Raw genomic sequence first — 23766 nt, forward strand, 5'->3', positions numbered from 1 at the left:
GTGATATTATCACGCTACAAACTTCACGACACATATTAAACCAGTCTGTAATAGTAGTAGGCAACTTTCCAGTAAAGTACTCATCAGGATTTCGTGAATAAAATAGGACAATAATTCTAAAATTTTAACACATTCAATCTGCTATTCATCTTCCCATTTAAGACGGTATAGTGCAAAAACTGATTTCCTTCCCGAACTGAGCTTGGCGCCTTTTATTTGGCCATCTCAATATTGGCCAGAATTCTCCGGTTCTAATCCTCTTTCTTCTTTTTTTTCATTTGTGTCCCGCATTTATGACAAGGAGACACATTTCCTACCTGGTCAATAAGATTGTGCTCTCTCAAAAAAAGACACCGTTTCATCATCACTTGAGTAAAAGTCTCTGGCCAGCATGGTGCTAGTGTGAACAACTAAATAGCTTAGAATTAATTGCTGAAGGCCGTAAGTGGGTTGTTTGGTAGAGTGCATTGCCATTTACGGTAGATCACAAATAGTAAGGTAGATATCACACTATAGTAGCACCAGAGGGCATTTAAGTTTTTGCTGATAACGACCGCAATCGGGAAGGAAAAAAAGATTATATGTGGTGTCTACAAAGTGGATAGTTCCACCATTGAGGATGATGCACCATAAATATCAAACAACTATGGATAAGTTCTTCACGCCCTATCTAAATATTGATTTTAAATTTTGGCATAAGGCCAGCAATTTTGGAGGAGTTGAGAAGTCGATTTACACCGACCCCAGTGCTCAACTGGTACTTATTTTATCGAGTTCGAAAGGATAAAAGGCAAGTCAACCTCGGGGGAATTTGAACTCAGAACGTAAGGATGAATGAAATGCCGCTAAGCATTTTATCCGGCGTGCTAACGATTTTGCCAGCTCGCCACCTTACTAATCAACTAGATATTAATGATGATTAAACTGTACGGGAGAAGATAGTGTCCCGTATCCTCACAATTTAGTCAACATCTTTCGAAGTAAAAACGTACCCTTTTAGAATATTATGAGTCATGTCTATTCTCTAATGTGTTTCTTTCCAAATGTTTTTATATACATATATTGTACTATCTACATCTTGAAAATATTTTCATAATTAAAAGAGGTTCTGAAGCTTTTTCTTCTTTTTCCAAACCCGTTTGTAAAATCAATGGGAAAATAAATTCCTCATTACGCGATTTCGCCCTGCGGCAAACTCAAGAATGCAATACACCCTTAACGCAGTGGATTGTACTTATGTCAATGTTTTCCACCACTGAGCACATGTAATGTGCTCATTAACAATCGCACACTCCTACTCTATCTTTTTTCTTAAAAAAAATAATAAATAATTATATATATATGTACTGCAGTTCGACGATTGCTTAGCTGGCCGAAACTTCGAAGTCACTGTCAACAACATTCTTGCATAAGAATAATAAATTTGTACTCTACAAATGTATAGAGTAACCCATCACATTATGGTAAAATTGCTTTTATTATTACCGAGCATTAAAAACAAAGATTACTTTACCTACTTACTTGCCTGCCTACCTGCCTACCTACCTACCTACCTATCTCGAATAGCTTCCTAGATTCGAAACTCAGTCTATCAAGAAAGAGTTTTTGAGAATCTACTGTCACATACATATTAGTTTCTCTTCTTTCATTAACCATTCAAGTCAAACTTAGGTCAAGGCAGCTAAGAAACGAAAAATTAGCGCAAGTGCCGAGAAGAATAGGAAGGACCTCGTAGAATACATCTAAGCTGGGGTTCTAATCTTGACTAAGAATCTAAGAAGCTATTCGCTACGTACGTACGTGTGTATGTATGTATGTATGTATGTATGTATGTATGTATGTATGTATGTATGTATGTATGTATGTATGTATCTGGGTGGAGTCCTAAGAACCTATAGCCACGTCAAACTCATCGGCCGTGGACTATCTGCAGCAGTGTTTTTCAAACATATTTTGCCTATGGACACCTTTGATTCCTTTATTAACTTTACTGGACCTCCATAGCTATTTACTGTATATAAAAAATGATCTTACTGTATTTTTATAAATAAAATATTATTAGGAACTGTCTCCCCCAAAATTACAGTATCTTGCGTATTGTAGAAGTATAAGCAATTCATGGCACATAAATTCTAACAATAAAATCTATAGTATAAATTGGACATGGACAAGCGTTGTATTCTTTCTTGTCTTGAGGTTCACAGCCAAACGGCTGAGTGTATTCGCGTGAAAAATGGCACACATATGCAGACAGATGCATAGATTGGAATGCGGTTTGTATTTTTTTCCTAGCACCCATACTTACCGAGAATATCGATCAAAACATTTTTTAATGGCGTTCCCCTCTTTCTTCTGCCATTAAAATAACCAGTTGCTTAGAAGCTGTTTTCTGACGGAGTGGGGTCAGGAAATTTTCATACACCTGGATGCTCCAATCGAAACAGGGGACCCGAAATGATAAGGTTGAGAAAAGCTGTTATAGATTATGCCTAACCGAAAACGATCACAGCCACATCATCCAAACAGACCGGGTGAAACCGGACTTAGCTGCTAGTCTTATATAAATGAAAACCACTGGTCTACACAAATGGTCAGGAAAGGCTCGGATTCTGTTCTCTATGCAGTCCAGGTTCACCAAACATAATCGCATTGCAACACAATTACTTTTCCTCAACAGGCCATGCGTTTTAATTCCCTTCTTAATATTATCCGGAAACAAAGCAGCGAGCTGGCAGACACTTTAGCATGCCGGGCGAAATGCTTAGCAGTATTTCGTCTGTCTTTACGTTCTGAGTTCAAATTCCGCCGAGATCGACTTTGCTTTTCATTCTTTCGGGGTCGATAAATTAAGTACCAGTTACACACTGGGGTCGATGTAATCGACTTAATCCGTTTGTCTGTCCTTGTTTGTCCCCTCTGTGTTTAGCCCCTTGTAGGTAGTAAAGAAATAGATATTTCGTCTGCCGTCACGTTCTGAGTTCAAATTCCGCCGAGATCGACTTTGCTTTTCAGTCTTTCGGGGTCGATAAATTAAGTACCAGTTGCATACTGGGTCGATCTAATCGACTGGCCTCCATATCCAGAAATTCGGGCCATGTACCTAGAATAGAAAAGAATATTATCCGGAAAAAAGGCAGCGAGCTGGTAGAATCGTTAGCACGTCGGGTGAAATGCTTAGCCGTATTTCGTCCCTCGTCACGTTCTGAGTTCAAATTCCGCCGAGGTCGACTTTGCCCTTTATCGTTTCGGCGTCGATAAAATAAGCACCAGTTGAGTACTGGGGTCGATGCATTCGTTTTCCGCCTCCCTCGAAAACAAAGTCAAATATAAAGATCCCATAACTTTCAAACGATATCTGGACAAACCCCGTATACCTGAACATATCTTAGTCAACAACAACTATTTACTAGGATAGCACAAAACCTGACGTAATATTTACTTAATCGATTGTATTAAATTAGCCAAAGTCTGAGCCAATAATGCCCGAAACATATATCAGCTTATTCATATATCGACCACCAGTGTATAATATATATATCCGAAAAAATCAGCACATTCTAAAACATAGAACAGTAATGTATTTATATGTTGTATTTAAGAATGGTCATTTTGCCAGTTTAGCCAATAAAAACACATGCACTATATATTTGGTGTGACTTTGCTTCAGTGTTATTTATTTATTTATTTTTTACATTAATCTTAATCTTATTTCGGCCAGAGTTCTTTCGCTACACTCCTGTGACCACATCAGTGGTCCTTTGCTTTCTTCTTTCTTATTTGTGTGTCTCTCCTTACTAACCGTCAGCCATTTTGTATTACTATTGTATGTGTCTTCATTTGCGCATGCGTATATCTCTTTGTGCGCCTATGTTTAGTTAGTGTGTGTTATATGCAGTTAAGTATATATCCGGCCATAGAGTGACCAATGGTTTCGCATACATAAAAGCTCAGCCCTACGGCTGACTCGTCAGAATCTAATGGCGAAGGTATGTGCTCTCACTCATAAGGCGGCTCCATACCCATGATAGTTCTCTCGAGTATGAAATTAATACCTTTTGTTTTCAAATCCCAAATGCACCAATTTAGAATAAACGATTAATGATGGAAGCAATACTTATAGCAAAGCATTCTGCTAAAACAAACATAAGCGTAGCTGTGTGGTAAGAAGTTTGGTTCCCAGCCAAATGGTTCCGGGTTTCTAAGTGAATTTGGGAGACGAAAAGTTAAATAATCCTGTTGTATATGTATATATCTAGGTGTGTGTGTGTGTGTGTGTGTGTGTTCACGCGCACGTATCTGTTTATCTCCCCTGTCGCTTGACAACCAGTGTTGGTGTGTTTACGTCCCGTAATCTAGCAGTTCCGCAAAATGACCGATAGAATAAGAACCAAGCTTAAAATGAAATTAGATATAAGTACTGGGATCGATTCATTGTTCTCAAAATTTTCCAAGGCGGTGCCCCAGCATGGCGGCAGTTTAACGACTGAAACAAATAAAAAGATAAAAGAGATACAATATATGGATCTTTTCGGTTTGAACGGCAGTTTTTAACATAATTTCTAGGTAACTAAAAAAATTTAAACTTCGTATACTGGTAGAATGTGTTTATAAAACATCTTTTTCTCTTGGCTTTATTGAGAAAATTCTATAGTTTGTAAGATATTTGTTGTTTTTTTTTCTTCAATTTCTGCAATTTCAACCAATCAATGACGTTTATTGAGGTGAAAACATTCTGTGCCGTATGAATATGTCCCTTGTTTAAGAAACAGATTGGGTTTATTTACATTTCTGAAGACAGAAAGATACCCTTCCCCCACCCCTAACCCTAACCCTAAAACAGATTGAAATGCAATAGATCGATACTAGGGTCATAATTATGGGTGACAATTTCATATGACACCGCTAGAAAAAACTGCCGTTCAAACCGAAAAGATCCTATTTACGTCCCGTAACTAGCAGTTCGGCAAAATGACCGATAGAATAAGAACTAAGCTTAAAATAAAATCAGATATAAGTACTGGGATCGATTCATTGTTCTAAAAATTCTCGTAGGCGGTGCCCCAGCATGGCCGCAGTTTAACGACTGAAACAAACAAAAAGATAAAAGAGATACAATATACAAATCAAACAAAAATAATCAGCCTATTAACTGTTAATCTCAGTCACCGTGTGAATGTATGCGTGTGTATGTGTGTGTGAGCGGAAGCAACGCTTATGTATAATCACTGCAAGGCTTCTTTCATATGGAAGCCTGGCAGTGATTATATTTCTAAATAGTAAATAAATATGTAGTCTTATACCCTAACGTATTTAGTTCCATTATAAATTAGACCTTTCGAGAGACTTCCGGCAGCTTGGGATCAAAATGCAACTAATCAGTTTCTTTGCTTTTTAACAACTCATCGAAGGTCGTTCGCCTCTTCCTGCCAAGATGACGCGCAATAATAACAGAAAATTATTCATTAAGATGTAAACAAGATTGTCTACAGGGTAGCTTAAACGCTAATAGCTAATGCTTAACCTCGCCATATTGGAACTGGTTTCATGGTAGATATCTATGCGACAGACAGAGAGCAATTATGGAATCCAGAATCTGTGTATGCGTGCACGCTATGTGAGTGTGTGTGTGGGGTATGTATGCCTGTATGTCATGCATGAAATAGTTAAGAGTGTTGAATGTATATGTGTATATATGTAATTGGGAGGTCAAAATTTCCTTATCTAAGTTTTTAAACGATGATGTGTATTTTACGGATATGAGCAATCATGTGTGTGAGTGCATGAATGTGTGTATGTGTCTACTTTTATATCAATTTATTAGAATCATAAATGTGTATGTACATGCGGATGTATGATCATAAGTAGGTAGGTAGACATGTACGTAATTATGTATGGAAGCTTGGAGAGAGAGAGAGAGAGAGAGAGAGAGAGAGAGAGAGAGAGTGTGTGTGTGTGTGCGTGCGCGTACACAGTTTTTTTTTTGTTTAATATTGCACGTTGCGAGATATGCTGACTAGGGTATAGTCGGAGCGAAATATTCATCTGGGAACCTACTCTACAGCATGTATTGAGTACTTTCCCTCTTTTTTGTATACTGAAACAGTTTTTACTACGTTTTACCGCCATCGATAAATATGTCTACCAAAATATATGCCAAAATCGTTAACACCAAGGAGATAGTCATGACAGCTGAAACCAGCTCAAGAGACCGCGGGTAGAACCCTTCCACAGGCGACGTCTAACTTAGTTCTCGCTGTCTAACTCATGCAAAGTGTACAAGCAAAATGGCTGTGACTCTGATATACGTGCTGATGATACAGAAGGGTTTCCAACATGGCAATGGAGTTAAGAGAAGAGCTTCCAAATCTTCCGAGTAGCTCCTGTAGTTTCTTCGTGGTACTATAAGCATCTTCGATATTTATTTCACCTCGTAAGAATCAAAGCAGTCGCTGGTATGGATAGGAAAACCATTAAAGATTGGGATTAACAGTTTCAAACTAGAGATTAAAACAAGAATCTATAAATCGTGTGACATGTCATCTATTATGTATGCTGGTGGCAACACATCTGGAGATGTCCGAGCAAACGTAAGAACTTCTTCGGAACGAATGGAAAACATCTTACCTAGATTAACATATGGTTCATCTCACTAGCAAGTTCATCTAAATATCCATATACAAATAAATAGATGGTTGACAAACTTTCGTTAGGAATATATAAAATGTCCAGCAATGAAGCAAGAGAATTGGTATCGGAGAACTATCGGTAATATAAAAAAAATCCTGTCTTTGATTTACTACTAAAAGAATGTAGACAGCTGTCTGTAATATAGCAACGGAATCTGTCCCTCGCCATTCCTGCCCAACGGCTTAAACCTATGGTCACTAACAACATGCTGTATTAAAACCGAGTTAAACAAAATTTATTTAACCAGATACCCCTTATAACCTCACCTGACGAGGCACTTCTGCATCGAAGGATGCATCACGACGAGTTGTACAGTATCCCACCCGCAAGAGATCGATGCAGAATGGGTCGAAACGATCATCGAGAGCAATAAAGTTTCTTGTATACTCCATTTTCCGTTTCTATTATTTGTTATGTATATCTGTATGTGTTTCTTCTATTTTTTAAGTATTATAAATCTTCCACTGAAGAGGGAGCCGGTTTCCAACAAGGATACGAGGTTGCATCTTTGGGATGTAGTTAACACAAATTCACCCTTGGAACTTGAGAAAAGTCTTACATATTTTTACTGTTCCACTCACAGATTGCACTTGTACGAATTAGCCGGTCGATTTCTCTTTCTGAAAATCCCAGTGTATCCAGATTCTCATTTAAGCATTTACTAACAAAACCTAGTGATCCAATTATTGTTGGTATGAATATGTATGTATGCATGTATATATGTCTGCATGTATGTATGCATGTACGTATGCATGCTTGCATGCATGTCTATTAGTTCTTATTAAAATCCCAAAATTAAAATGAACGGATTATTTAGCATGAAATGTCCGTCTGTCTGTGCCTTGTAAATCTTTTGGCTTGTTTTCGTCACTGGACTACAGTGGGGACGCCGCTCTGACTCCGGTACCATATTTTTCAAAGTCTGGTACTTATATCGATTTCTTTTGCCGAACCACTAAGTTACGGGGACAAACACACCAACACCAGTTGTCAACCAATGGTGGTGGGGACAATCACTGGAATATATCACAAAGACATACTTATACATACATATGTCTATATATTGGCGACGGGATTCCACAGTTTCCGTTTACCAAATTCACTCTCAAAACATTGGTCGGTCCGAGATTATAGCAGAAGACACTTAATCAAGACCCCGTGCAGTGGCCTGCGCCTCAAAAACCAGAAAATGAAATAAAATGATAATATCTAGTACAGTAGATGAATGACACATTGTGTACATACACCATTTGAACTCTCATAGATATAAGTAGAGAACAAGTCGTCGGCTAATTTATATACTCTTAACGAAAGAATGTCAAGCGGATTAAAGTTTTAAATCCAAAAGGGTAATTTGATATAAGTTTCGGTGATCTTTCGTATTATGTACATAAAATGGCCTGTGACAAAGTGAAAGGGTGTGGTGCAAATGAAAGCGAAAGAAAACCATAATTGGCATTAGATAAAATTTACCATATTTGATGGTATAGATGATGCACGGTCATAAACGCATCTCAATTTCGGTAGCGCGTCTTAAAAAGAAATAATTTAGTGCATTTAAGCATGTGTTATGGGCCCAACTTCATATACAGGCAATTTTTTGTGACATTTTTTGAAATAAAAAATGCGTCTTATTTGCTATCAAATACAGTAGTAATCTCTAATGTATTTGATAAATAATGTAAAAACGTTATATTTGTGAAAATAAAGTCAGTTATACATTAACAATTTAGAAGAGTTTACTTGAAATTCTTGTAATTTATAACACGTTTGGGAATAGCCAATTACATTTTTAGCAAAATTTCCCTGGAGTTCGGAGAGAAGCTCTAGTCAGGTACAAAATGGATTTGGAGCTAAAACTCCTGTGCCAGACGGCCAGCGCCAAAACAGCTGCATCCAGTCGTCCCACTTTGACAACGGGTTGTCAAACCATTTACAATGTTCTAAGTCTCTTTCAGTGAGTACCTGATAGTGAACTCCATGTGTCCAACTTAATCTGGGAACATCTACAACCTATATTATGGAAAACGTAACCTAATCAGATGTAATGAGAGCACTTCTTTTGACAAACATACCCCAACTGAAAACAAGTGGAGCAAAATTGATTAACATTCAGAAAATGCTTAAAACGACCTCTTCTGAGTAACCATTTTCAGAAAGAGTTAGTTTGATATAATAATTGAAGGATCTGCCAGTTAGTTTCCGGTTTCAAAAGCCATATCGACAACAGGTATTAGTTGGCTTCTGCCTGAGCTGTTTACTTGTAATCAACTACATGTGGTTTCTATGGAGATCTGTCCATGTCAGTTACCTGCAGCCTTGTCTTTCTCGACTTTATTGACTGCGTAGGTTGAGAATTGAAGCCAAATCGCAGATTCCATTGACCATACTCTTTCCAAATTATTGTTGATTTCTAGCATTGCTGTCACCAGGTCAGAAAGTTTTTGAGTGCGTTGGGCTGGGTATAATTGAGTATTTTGATCTTTGTACATTATTGACCCTTATTTTATCGATCGGGAGGAACAGAAGGCAAAATTGACTTCGGTGTAATTTGAACTCAGAGCATAAAGAATCACAATTAGATGCCACAAAGTATTTTGTTTCCATGCTCTACTAATTCTGCTAACCCGGCACTGCTTCACCTGGGTAGTGCATTGATTTCATATTTTGGCACAAAACTGTCAATTTCAGGGATAAGTCAATTACATCGACCCCAGTACTCAATTGGTACTTATTTTATCGACTCCGAAAGGATGAAAGACAAAGTCGACACCGGCAGCAGTTAAACTCAGAATATAAAGACGGACGAAATGCCGCTAAGCATTCTACTCAGCGCAGTAACGGTTCTGCCAGCTCGCCGCGTTACCTGGGTAGTATATTTGTTTCAAATTTTGGCACAAGGGCAGCAGTTTGGGTGGGTGGAGGCAATTCGATTGACTCGACCCCAGTACTCAACTGGTACTTATTTCATCGATCCCAAAAGGATGAAATTCGACGGAATTTGAACTCCACGTAGACACAGACGAAATGCTAACGATTCTCCCAGCTCGCCGCCTTGGCGAGCTGGCAGAAACGTTAGCACGCCGGGAGAAATACTTATCGGTATTTCGTCTGCCACTACGTTCTGAGTTCAAATTCCGCCGAGGTCGACTTTGCCTTTCATTCTTTCGGGGTCGATTATATAAGTACCAGTTACATACTGGGGTCGATATAATCGACTTAATCCGTTTGTCTGTCCTTGTTTGTCCCCTCTGTGTTTAGCTCCTTGTGGGTAGTAAAGAAATAGATATTTCGTCTGCCGTCACGTTCTGAGTTCAAATTCCGCCGAGGTTGACTTTGCCTTTCATCTTTTCGGGGTCGATTATATAAGTACCAGTTACGCACTGGGGTCGATATAATCGACATAATCCGTTTGTTTGTCCTTGTTTGTCCCCTCTGTATAGGTATTTCGTCTGTCTTTATGTCCTGTGTTCAAATTTCGCCGAGGTTGACTTTGCCTTTCATCCTTTCGGGGTCGATAAATTAAGCACCAGTTGCATACTGGGGTCGATCAAATCGACTGGCCCTCTCCCCAAAAATTTCGGGTCTTGTGCCTAGAGTAGAAAAGATTCTGCCAGTTCACCGCTTTTTACCTGGACAGTATATTAAAATACATTTTACATCCTTTAACAATCGGTATAATCAGGAAACGGGTGCGATAAGATTGATAGATAAAATGTCTGTTCTGGCGGAAATCATTTGTAACCAGATTGAGGAAATTCAGTGCATGAGTGGGTTGTAGAGAACATAGCTCAAACCTAGTATCTGTAATCAAGCAACTATGTAAATAAGATAGTCTTATCTTGTAGTTTGTTTTTTCGACGAATGTTGAGTAGATACATTGTTGGAGTGGAAAACATATCGGCTTTGTAATGTGTCAGTTCGTCCTCTGTGTATGATGTGGGTGTGTATTAAGTTTTGTAGTTTGCTTATTTCGCAAGCACCGGTATAGGAACAAAGATCAAATAGCTGTAAACTGCGAAGGAGGCACAACCAACAGCAGAAAGGAGAAGGGGTAATCAACAATATATATATAAAAAAAGAAAGCAGACGAGTACACCTGAAATTCATACATGCCATGTGACTGGCGGTTTTTAATTATGTATTTATTTTCTTGACCGCTTATACGTACTGTTCTTTATTTGGCTCTACGGCCATAACACAGAGGGGGCACTACAAGGACACAGACAGAACATCACAGTGGGGACGAAAACAAAGCGAATGAAAATGAAGATATTATATAATGAAAATGATATGGCTGCATGGGCCCCACTCCTCATGCAGTATCATTTGAACGTTTAATACACTGTTTACAATAGTTCAATTTCCTTTATTTTTTTCCCCTTATCATCGTTTCTCTCTCTCCCTTTTTTTTTTTAAATAAAACAATTTTACTTCTTTTCTTTTTTTCCAATAAACAATTTCACTTACTTTTTTTCTTTTTTAGTATTTCATAAAAGGTTCGAGATCTTTCAGTTCCACTACTGGTGGTAATCCATCGAATTCCACCGCTACTCCTGGCGGATCAATTCCCCCTCCACACACATCTCTCAGCCTGTTGTACTTCTCCCTGTCGACCACAATGGCCTTCACATTCTCCGAATACACAACTATGGGCAGCTTCACCCTTATGATAGACTTAAATTTCATTATTTTCCGTTCTGTTTCCTTGTTTTTCGCCTATGTCACAAAATTCCATCGATATTTTGGGAGCTTTCTTACTTGCTTTCCCTTTTCTTGCTCCACTGCTGGTACCTTTTCTCTTTCCATTCTGAATAATCTCTCCATTTCACCCTCGTTTAATTGTTCTCCGTGGAGGCGCAATGGCCCAGTGGTTAGGGCAGCGGACTGGCGGTCATAGGATCGCGGTTTCGATTCCCAGACCGGGCGTTGTGAGTGTTTATTGAGCGAAAACACCTAAAGCTCCACGAGGCTCCGGCAGGGATGGTGGTGATCCCTGCTGTACTCTTTCACCACAACTTTCTCTCACTCTTACTTCCTGTTTCTGTTGTACCTGTATTTCAAAGGGCCGGCCTTGTCACTCTCTGTGTCACGCTGTATATCCCCGAGAACTACGTTAAGGGTACACGTGTCTGTGGAGTGCTCAGCCACTTACACTTTAATTTCACGAGCAGGCTATTCCGTTGATTCGGATCAACCGGAACCCTCATCGTCGTAACCGACGGAGTGCTTCCTTCCTTCCTTTTAATTGTTCTCCTGAATCCTCCTCCTCTACTGGTACAATCAATGTCCTTGCTGCTGTCTCCTCCTTCTGAAACTCCTCTTCGATCTCCTTTTCAAGTTCCTTTTCGATCTCCTTGTCAATCACCATTTTATTTTCCTTCCTTCTGACTTCCTTCATAACTTCTTTCTTTACCGTTTCTTTCTTCTTTTTCTGCCTCTGTGGCGGAGAGCTTACTCTATCACTTCTCTTTCGTTTTTTTTTACTACCGTAAATCCTTCATCCGTTCTTGTCTCCTTTACCTCGACTTGTGCCACTTGGTCTGCACTTTGTTGCTTCTCAGTCTGTTCCATCTGTTGTTCTCTCTGGGGGCACCTCGCCGTAATGTGGCCTTTTTCACCACCACTCGCAGCCTTACGTCCTCAGGCAGAACTATTTCTTCCGCAATTCTATATTCGCTTGAATGGCCATTTCTATGCCATATCCCCAATAGTTCACCCCTTTGGTTCTTGTGGCCTTGAGAATCTTGGCCTCCTCCTCCATATTAAACATAATGGCCGCCATAAGTCATGTTTCTTTTATTTCTGGTGGCACTTTGCCAACTCTTACCCTGGCAACACGCTTGCCACAGTAGGACAGCAAAAGCACCCATTCCTCTGTTCTTATGGCTACCGTGGAGTGCTTAATCGCTTCATCCTCCGTCGCGAAACGCACCTCCACAGTGCCGTACTTTCTTGCTCTGGTAATGAACGTGGTCAGCCTCTTTATTTCCTTCAACCATTCCTCATTAGCCTCGATTGTTGCAAATTCGATCTTTCTGCTTGCTACCTTCAGTGTTTTATAAATTACTATCCTTTTGGTTACATTACTTGTGAGTTCTGCAGGCGGCGTTAGTCTCAATGTTATTCCTTCCTTTTTCAACAATTTTTCACATTCTTTCATTTTCTTTGGTTCGACTTTTACTTCATGCAACTCTAGCACGTCAACCTCCGTTCCTCTACTGGTTGCAGCCGCATAGCTGTGGCCTCCTGTTGGCACCTTCTCCATTTTTCCCACAATGGGGAAAAAAATAACAATTCAAAAATAACAATAATCAGCAATTTTAACAGTAACATTCAATAATCTTAGGTACACCCCAGAAGGGAGACCTTCAACAAATATTCAACAAAGTGACTTACGTCTAACAAATAACACGACAAAATTAACTCCGATACGAATATCTCAAACCACCAGCTACGTACTCATTCTTTCTATTGTCCACAAGGAACCAACAAAGAGGGGACAATACAGGACATTACATATGGGGCCGAAAAAAAAATCGAATGAGCAGATGTATGATTAATAAATGAAAAGGTGAAATGATAGTCACCCGTGCCCCACCATCCAAGCAACATCATTGAACATTTTTTGGATCTTTATCTTTTGACCTACTGAGTTAAAAAATAATTTTTGTAACTAAACACTTTCAAACTTCGGACACTGGTAGAATGTGTCATATAAAATATCTTTTACTCTTCGCATTTTTAAGAAAAACTTATATTTACGATGTTATTTCACGTCAAAGTTCTGGTATTTCGGTAATTTCAACCAATCAATGACGTGTATTCAGCTGAATAAAATTACTGCTGTTGTTTGTCAACAAGAACTTCCGGCGGTGTATATTTTGTTTGTCACTGTTATTTATGACAACCTTAACCCTAAAACCTTAACCCTTGAAGTAGACGGTGTATCTTTCTCTGTCTCCACCATCACCTCCTCCTGCTTCATACTTGCTTCCATCTGGCTTTCTGCCCACATCCGAAGCACTTTGGTACTCTGCCCTGAGCAGCGACCTTCACTCTTGTATCATAGGGAAGGATAACAAACTCCGGTATGCTATCAATATCTGTTGGTGTGGCCTGGATTGTTGCTCTTACGCCCTTGCCACATCAGTTCTGGGTACCTTTTTCTTCCAACTCCAATAGAGTCACTTCTTTTATGTTGGCGAAGGCCGCCGCCAGGTGCCACATTGGTTTGATTTCCGGATCGAACCCGTTTATCATTATTTTCGTCTTTCTTTTGCTGAGACATAACGGTAAAAGAGCTAATCTGCTTGTTTGCATGATGGCATCGCTCTCAGTCACAAACTGCGCCTCCACCGTTCCAAACTTTCTTCCGCGCTTAACGTACACCAATTTATACATAATAGGCTTTAATGCTTTTCAATGTCCTCTATTGACGCTATCTCTATTTTTCTGGTCTTCAAACATAGCATCCTTTAAACAATTGTTGTTCTCTTAATTCCTTCCATCACCTTCTTGGTGGGATTTAGCCTCACGTTGTCTCCCTTCCCCTGAAGAAATGTCTGGAACTTCTTGTCTGCCTTAGGCTTGATGTTGTAACGTTTCGTCCTTCTTCGTGCTGCGGCCGTACTGTCACCGGAATCACTTGTGTAGTCCTCTCCCAGAGCTCGTAAAATGTGTCGTCATCCATTTTGTGTTGGACATCCTACACAAAATGTAAACGCTTCACCCTCCAAAGGGAGAAGCCAACAGGAAACAAGCCTGTGAAAGCTAACAATGTGTCGCAAGACACTAACAGTTTTAAATAATTTTAAAAAAAAAAGTGATCCCAAAAGGGAAAACCTGCAACAAAATCAATGGCAATCCAACTATAAACTTCAGATAAAAAAATTATAACAGACCGTAACCCGAAAGCGAACACACACCATACCGCCTACTACGTATTTCATTTTTGATTATTTAAACAAATATACAGCATTTGTTATATATTCATTAGGAGTTCAATACTGGCAATTCATTGGTTAAAATTCGAAGAATTAAACTACGTTAAACTTACAAATTACAATTTTCTCAAAAAAGCCAATGTTTTCTTTTGACACATTCTACCAGTATACGAAGTTTCAAATTGTTTAGTTAACTAGAAATTGTGTTGAATTCCGTCCATCAAAAGGAAAAGATCCGAAATACAAGTAACTATAGAATATGTGGAGATGGACAAGAAACAATAAATCATATTGTCTCTGGCTGCCCAGTCTGACTAAAAAGGAATATATTCAGACACAACAGAGTTATAATCTATATACACTGGAAGCTATGCCAACTCTATGGAGTAATAAGAGAAAAAAGATGTTATAGGCACACACCAGAAAAGGTCACAGAAAATGAGAAAGCAGCCATACTCTGGGATATGCCAGAAATTAAGACCAATAGGCCGGATATAGTTGTCAAAGATCAACAAGAAAACAAGTGCTTTCTAATCAATGGATCAATACCAACAGATGATAATGTTTCTCTTCAAAATACAAAACTCTGGAAATAAAGCTAACTCGAATGTGGAGTTTAAAAACAGAAATAATTCCTCACATAATCGAGGAATTGTTTGTTCCTTCTCAAGCCATGCCTGGCTCATAAGGGCCAGTTTCCCGGTTTCCTTAGCGAATAGGTTCGCTACCTGGACGGGACGCCGGTCTGTCGTAGGTCAGCTGCAAGATGCAGGAGGAAAGAGTGAGAGAAACTTGTGGCGAAAGAGTCAGCAGAAGTTCGCCATTACCTTCTGCCGGAGCCGCGTGGAGCTTAGGTGTTTTGCTCATAAACACACACATCGCCCGGTCTGAGATTCGAACCCGCGATCCCTCGACCGCTGCTCTAACCACTAGGCCATGTGCATTAGGTTTGATAAAAGCATATTCAGACAAATACATAATAAAAATATCAGGATTAACAAGTATATATAACATACAGAAAATAGCACTTATTGGCACCGCACACATCCTACGTAAAACACGTTCAATACTGTAAAAATAAGAGTATCTCAACAAACCACAGCACACAGAGTTGCGCTCGGTATTGCAGTGAAAGCACGTGATTAAAATAAGACTACTGAATAATAATAATTATGGAACTGAAGAAGGTGGAGGTTATACCTCTTGTAATAGGGGCACTTGGAACCGTAACAAACCAATTTCAGAAGTAGCTCGGTAAACTTGTATTCACTATCAACACCGATACTTCAGAAAAACAGCACTACTTGGAACAGTCAATATTTTGAGAAGAGTTGTGTCAATGTAACTGGAATGAGAAAGTTCACAGGACCCATGGTCAATGGTTATGACTCGCTCCTGATCAAAAGATATCGACATACAATCAATTTGAGAAATGTAACAATGATAATAATAGTAAAAGGGTGGGTAACTAACTTTTCCCCTTTCCCCTGCATTCCAAATGTATTGCTATAAGTTTCGAAGCGCTTAGAATCTGGGAGCTATGACATTGTTAGAATGCGGAAAGAGAGATGAGTGTAGGAAATACGTTTCGGAGGCATGCATTTTTTAAGTTAGTAGATACCACTGAGTATAAGTGGAAACAGCTCAACGAGAGTCCAATTGTTGTTTAACTCAGTCAACTTAGACCCATTATCAAAGGCATTTCAGCTACAGGAACTCCGACAGAAGTTTCATAAGGAGCAATAAAACTTCTTTTGGGATCAGGGAGAAGGAATCTCCTTTCAAAATTTAAGGAGGCAGGAGTTTTTTTTTAGAGAGAGAAAGAGAGAGAGAGAGAGAGAGAGAGAGAGAGAGAGAGAGAGAGAGAGAGAGAGAGAGAGAGAGAGAGAGAGAGAGAGAGAGAGTCTTTCTTTGGATGTCTTGGTTCTGGAACGCCACTTTTAAAGGCCCAGTCCAACCGTGAAATAACATCTTGTTTTTTATTATTATTTTTTTCGGTTGGGGACTACATTATCAAATGTGGTTATTCCTTTTTTTAAGGCGATAGTTTGTGGCTGAGAGATTTACCTACTGTCTCTAGCACAACGAATGACCGCTTCGAGGCTCCTTCAGTGGCTGGTGGTGAGTGACTGCGACACTTTTGTCTCTCAAGAATGTGAATGCGTGATGATCACATCAACCATTTATACATTACGTCTATCTGTTCAAGGTGAAAATTTCTGTCTGTAAAGAAAACCCGGATTTGTGATGACGAGTTTTGGAATGTAAAAAAATATATGATCATCATGAAAGGTCGTCAGAGATTTAGAAGAATATGTGTGATGGTCATAAATATTGAGGATGTAATGCTATATTACCATTTTTATTTGTGTAATGTCTACGTTTACGTCAGCATATAATTATGTATATGTATATGTATCTATGTATGTGTACCTGATTGTGACAATGTACATATTTATAGTTTATTGCCTGAATTGTAATTTTTATTGAATTTTTTAGTGTGTATGTGTAAGCTAAGTTTTCCTAATGACGTCAACAATGATTCATATCGATAATTATATCATTCCATTTCTCCACATCCTCTTGTTATATCAAACTAATCCACAAAACGAGTACAAACGTGTCTTGTCCTGTCTGCTGAAGTGTATAGTTATACTTTCTTTCTTTACTCATACCTATACATTGCCACTCAGAACGTAAAGACAGACGAAATACCTATTTCTTTACTACCCACAATAGGCTAAACACAGAGAGGACAGACAAACGGATTAAGTCGATACATCGACCCCAGTGCGTAACTGGTACTTATATATAATCGACCCCGAAAGGATGAAAGGCAAAGTCGACCTCGGCGGAATTTGAACTCGGAACGTAGCGGCAGACGAAATACCGCAAAGCATTTCGCCCGGCGTGCTAACGTTTCTGCCAGCTCGCTGCCTTAGAAGAAGAAGAAGAAGAAGAAGAAGAATGCCCTGATGCAGTACCAGGCAGTGGCTCCCGTGGCTTCTGATCTTAACTGGTTGGAAGTGTTATCATGTACATTGTTTTGTCTTGGTATAAAAGATGGGCTACAGCAAATATTCTGCTCAATACCACAGATTTGCTTGTCAGTTGTTTGACCTTAACCAGTTGAGCATGTCCCTTAGTGTCTGACGATATGTGCATCTCTGATCACAAGCAGAAGTAGTGGGGGAGCATCATAGCCATGTGTTGAGAGGGATTCTTTGGGGTTTGAATAATTCACCTCTGGAAGCATGGGTGTTTCGTTCAACATCCTTAAACAACCCTTACTCAGTGACCTTTTGAGAGGGATGGGTTACTCGACCAGAAGAAAATTCTAACTGGGCCTCACCTGCAAGATCATGTGCTGTTTATCTTGATATGAGATCACCATGTCACGCACATATGGTTATGATGCATGTGCCTGGTGTACCCTTATCGGACAGGTAGTCATGATGGGTATACTGGGCTTGGTATATTTTACCCCAGTGTCACTTTGATGGCATGCACTGCTCTCTCACTCAATAATAATAATAATAATAATAATAATAATAATAATAATAATGGAAACATTCCTAAAAAAAATACAAAGCCAAATTTGAAAACATTTAATATATTTCCATTTACTGACATTTAATAAATGACTTACGGAGATGTACTTGCATAGCAAGTGACCTGATCTGAGATCGTGTGCTGGAACGAAAATAATTGCAGCGTGGAAAGTGTTTATAAGCCATTTAAGAAACACACAAAAACCGTTAGATTCACTTCAACATTTAAATTTAATTTGTCAAAATATTTTCATCGCTTTGAGACCGCGACCTGTTCACTGACTTCTTTCTCTCTCTAAAAAAACTCCCGCCTCCTCAAATTTAGAAAGGAGATTCCCTCTCCCTGATCCCAAAAGAGGTTTTATTGCTCCTTATGAAACTTCTGTCGGGGTTCCTGTTTTCGGTTTATTTCAACCAGAAAAATGTTCATTTAAAGAGAATAACAAGCTACATAATGCAAAATTTTTACTTTTCAAAAATTCCAATTCTAAAGGGTTGAAACAAACCCGAGCAACGCCGGGCGATACTACTAGTATTGTGATATACTTCTGTTAATATAAATGTTATCTAAACAACTTTGGAGTTGATTTTATTATAGGACATCACGTTGATTAACATCACACCAATACTTCAATACCCATTTCACTTATTCTCCAAATATTCCTCAACATTAAAATATCATAAAGAAACAACCTACACCGGAACATTTTACAAAGTGGCAGTCATTGAAGTTAAGTGCTCAGTATTGACTCGTAAACAGGTTATTTTTCAACGGTTAACTAAGCGTTATCGTCTGTCACTTAAATAGATAAATTAATCTACAGTCCCACTACTGGACGAGTATAAGAATCAGACAAGGTTTCGATCAAATGCGCAATGTTCAAGAATGTAAAAAAGAAATCGGCGCATATGGGGAAAGGGTGGACATGCCCCCCTCTCTCTCTCTTTCTCTTTTTCTCTCTCTGTAACTGGCAGGACGGAGTTAATGAGGAAGTTAATGATAATAAAGGCGGCGAGCTGGCAGAAACGTTAACACGCCGGGCGAAATGCTTAGCGGTATTTCGTCTGCCGCTACGTTCTGAGTTCAAATTCCGTCGAGGTCGACTTTGCCTTTCATCCTTTCGAGGTCGATTATATAAGTACCAGTTACGCACTGGGGACGATGTAATCGACTTAATCCGTTTGTTTGTCCTTGTTTGTCCCCTCTGCATTTAGCTCCTTGTGGGTAGTAAAGAAATAGGTATTACGTCTGTCTTTAGGTTCTGAGTTTAAATCCCGTCGAGTCGACTTTGCCTTTCATCCTTTCGGGGTTGATAAATTAAGTACCAGTTGCGTACAGGTGTCGATCTAAGCGATTGGTCTCCTCCCACCAAATTTCGGGCCTTGTGCCTAGAGTAGAAAAGAATATATCTGACAATAAATGCTGAATCATTGACAGACAAATGCGCATGACTTGATATGACAAAAAGATAAAATCACAAATATCTCTTTTGTTACTACTGGCTAGATGGAGTCCGAGATAACAGGATAACTCTAATAAGCGTAGGAGCATAATGAAATCAACCACAGCTCGTTCGAAAATAGGGAGAGTTACTAACAATTGCTGATAAGTTTTTATTTTCTTTCTCCAACTACGAGGGAGATTTCACTTTAAAAAAAAAAAAAAAACCTGTGTACATCATTCCAAATTCATGCCATCAGAGCAATTGAATTATTCCCCTTAGCTTATTTTATTTATTATTTATTTTTAATTATGCAAATGGTTAAAATCTTTGCAAGTATTTTCGGAAATGCACCTGATCAAGTTTGATTATGCCCCACTAGTGAGGCTCCAATATGGCCAAAGCATGTCTGTAGCTAACACTTAACTCTAAGCATGTGACAGAAATGGATGAGACATTATTCCCCCTCCCCGTAACTGAATGAAATATGACACTGAAATATTGCAATCTTGATAACTTAGCTTTCCAATTTATGAGACATTTTTGAGAGGTGTGCCGATAACAAATAGGTTTTTGAGTTAGTATTCTTACTGACATGTCAGATGATGTTTGTTGGAACACTTGCCTATTCCACTCCCTTGAAGTCACTCACAGAAATATTCTGGGGTTTCAAACATTTTCAGAGCACACCAGTCTCACCAGACACAATGTATAAATTGAGGGAGTGAGCAGGCCTTCATCATCATCTTCATTTAATGTCTGCTCTCCATGCTGGCATGGGTTGAACAGTTTGACATGGAGCTGATTGGACTCTGTCTGTTGAGGCATAATTTCTATGGCTGGGTGCCCTTCCTAATGCCAATTGCTGGGTGTGTTTATGCAGTACTGATGCAAGTGCGTTAATGTAGCACCAACATGGGTGCTTTTTAAGTGGCACCGGCATCTGAAAGGACAAGCCTGTATGTGTGGAAGACAGCATTTTTACTTAGCTTGATGCGTCTTATCAAGTACAGCAAATTGTCACAACTCCCGGTCCCTTGTCATTTCCTCAGTGAGACTCAGCATCCAGAGATCCTTCCTCGTCACTTCGTCCCATGCCATCCTGGGTCTACCCCTTCCACAGGCACCCTCCACAATTAGAGCTCAGCACTTTATGCAGCTGTCCTTATCCATATGCTGCCTGACAAGACCAAACAAGGTCAAAATCACGTGATTTGGTGGTCTCAGAGTTGGAGGTAGCAGGGATCTAATTCCCCACTAGTGATATAAACAAGAGTGCATTTTGTACCCAAAGACAATATAAGAGCTTCCCTTGTGATAACTAACGCAATAAAGTTTCTTCTAATAGAACATTCACGTTTGAGTGGAGATAAATACTATCTGTAGAGGAATGTCAGCTGTGGAACACTGATGTTTGTCTTTCAATCATCTAATTTCACAAAATTAAATGGTTGAAAGACTGTCTAATTTCCAATTTTTGAACATGGTTAAGTATTGGCTTTATAGAGTTTTAGTGAAATTTATTTAAATGCTTTACGAAAAACGTAAATGTCAAAAATACTGAACTTGAAATTATAAAGCCATATTTTGTGACGTCATCATCATCATCATCATCATTTAATGTCTGCTTTCCATGCTAGCATGAGTTGGACAATTTGACTGAGGACTGGCAAACCAGATGGCTGCACCAGGCTCCAATCTGATCTGACAGAGTTTCTACAGCTAGATGCCCTTTCTAATGCCAACCAATTCTGAGAGTGTAGTGGGTGCTTTTACATGCCACCGGCACGAGGGCCAGTCAGGCGGTACTGGCAACGGCCATGCTCAAATGGTGATTTTTATGTGCCACCATTTACTATTAATAATTTATCAGTATTTTATGAAAAAAAAATTTTTTACTTTTTTGAAAAATGTAGTATTATTGTAAATATTTCAATGACATCATCTATAGGAAACAGATACATTGTATTTTCAACTAGGTAATGTAATATTGACTCAAATTATATAACTGGAATTGTTTTCAAGATGTCAGAGGTTGAAAAGCAAAATCAACCTAGGAGGTGTATAAGCTAAAAGACCTGAGGGTTCAAACTTAAAAAAAAACAAAATACCAGTGTAGCATCATTGTTATAATTCATTATGATACACAAATCAATGTAGGTATATAGAATATACTAAATTTTTGTTTACAGGCAACATGTTTTGGATATAAAGTTGGAGAAATTAGAGTGCACACTTTCACTTTTTGAGGGACACTGACAATGTTAAGTAGAATGTTTACAGTTGGGAATATAAACCAGCATGTCAAGTTCTCTGCTTTGATTTACTTTTTTTCTTTGTAACTCAACACATGACTATGGTTGCTACTTACGTAGAACACATTTTAAATTATGGGTACAGACATGAGATATTTGATAAACAAGTCAAAAGCAAGTATTCACCCTTCTGTTAATATTCTACCCTGAAATGCTATTAGTGGTAGTAGCGGGAGAAATACTTTGATCATACATAATCATGTGTAGCAGATGGTGAATGGTATTATATTTATATACAAACAGAAAAGTATCAGTTTGTATTATATCTTCCCATATCAGTTTTCTGTTACTCATGATCTCATTCTTACAGAGACCAAAATCTGGAACATTTTTATTGTTTTTGTTTTCAAGACAAGAGTTTTTGAAAGGTAGAATGTAGGACGTTGACATATTTAGACTTTCCTGTAAAACTACCCATTTATTAAGTCATTGGATACATCATGAAAAGCTCATTAAAAATTCTTTGTTGGCATCTTATTGTTTTGTGTCGGATGCTATGTTTAATTCAGCCATTCAGCCAACAAGGATGACTTAAAACAGTGTAACATTGACGTCAAACAATCCACCTCATACATAACATGACAAATCAGAGATTTATGTTTAGATTAATTTAGAACAAGTTTGCGTAGGTCTGCAATAAATATTCATAATGCTGCATTAATTTTTAATAAACCAAAAATGAAAAGGCAAGTCAACAAAATTTGGAGACTGAATTATAGAATTTATAGATTGGTGCCAACCTTCTCTTTCATTCCTTTGAGATCAACAGATTTAATCAATCCAACCTGCCCCTACTTCATAAAATCCTGTTATTTCTCTCTCTTTCTCTCCCCCCCCTCTCTCTATCTATCTATATTTTGGTAAACAGATATGACAATATGGTTTTGATTCTTGTTTTATGCCATTTATTTTTCATATAAGCTAAGAAATTCCAGTTTCAATTGTAAGATCTCAGGTTCAATCTTACAACCATTGACATCTTGAACAAGGTGGGGTATCTTTTGCCATAATCCCTGGTAGACCCATTGCTGTGAATAGAATTGAAAAGCTAGAAATTGTAGAAACCCATCAGATGGATTTTACTCATGATTCAAAGGGCCCGTCATTGTCACATACTGTGTCATGATGATTCTGTTTGAGAATTATGCTATGAATACATGTGTCTGTGGAACATTTAATTACTTACATTTGTCTTCAATAGATAGTTCAATTGATTAAACAACTGAAATATACATTGCTGAAACTGACAAAGATTCATTTACATAAACTGCAAGCGCCTTTGGGAAAAGCCTGAATGCCTGAGCATTGTATTTATTCACTCATGAAACTGTAGGATCTTAGAGACAAGTTGAAAGAAATCAATATATTACATATAGGTCTTAAATTTGTGTTATTTTTTTCCCTCAGTTTTTCATTAGTTTATTTTATCATCCTTTTTAGTTATGCTTTTTCAGTTGACAAAATCATTACAGCAGCAGACAAAATGCCTAACAGGGTTTAGTTATGGCCTTTTGTGAACTGGAGGTCAATCTTTGCTTTTATTCTGGAGCTGATGAAAGAAAATATCAGCTAAATACTGTAGTTAGTTAATATTCCTTCTGTGCATCCTAAGTGTCAAAGGAATTATAACAGAAGACTAAAATTTTCCTCATCTCACACTAGAAGAGAAAAGAATTGTTTTCACTTTAGTTTCTTCAGATCTTTCAGAAGTTTTTCAGCGGCAAGTTTCCCAGCTGCACCCATCACACCTCCACCTAAATCAAAGATAAAATATTAAATAAATACCTAAAAATCATAGAAGTTAGATGAAGAATAAAAGACAAAA

The 23766-nt window shown here is 38.5% G+C and overlaps 1 protein-coding gene across 1 annotated transcript in view; it reads right to left on the reverse strand.

Annotated features, from left to right (window-relative positions):
• Positions 1-22340: 22340 nt before the first annotated feature.
• LOC115226843 (pyridine nucleotide-disulfide oxidoreductase domain-containing protein 2-like) overlaps positions 22341-23766 on the reverse strand; it is a 44172-nt gene continuing 42746 nt past the window's right edge. The window contains exon 16 of the mRNA XM_029797842.2: positions 22341-23695. Coding sequence (XP_029653702.2) covers positions 23622-23695 — 74 coding nt within the window. The 3' untranslated portion in view covers positions 22341-23621. The remainder of the gene's footprint in view (positions 23696-23766) is intronic.

This window comes from Octopus sinensis, linkage group LG2, assembly GCF_006345805.1.
Source record: "Octopus sinensis linkage group LG2, ASM634580v1, whole genome shotgun sequence".
NCBI lineage: Eukaryota > Metazoa > Mollusca > Cephalopoda > Octopoda > Octopodidae > Octopus > Octopus sinensis.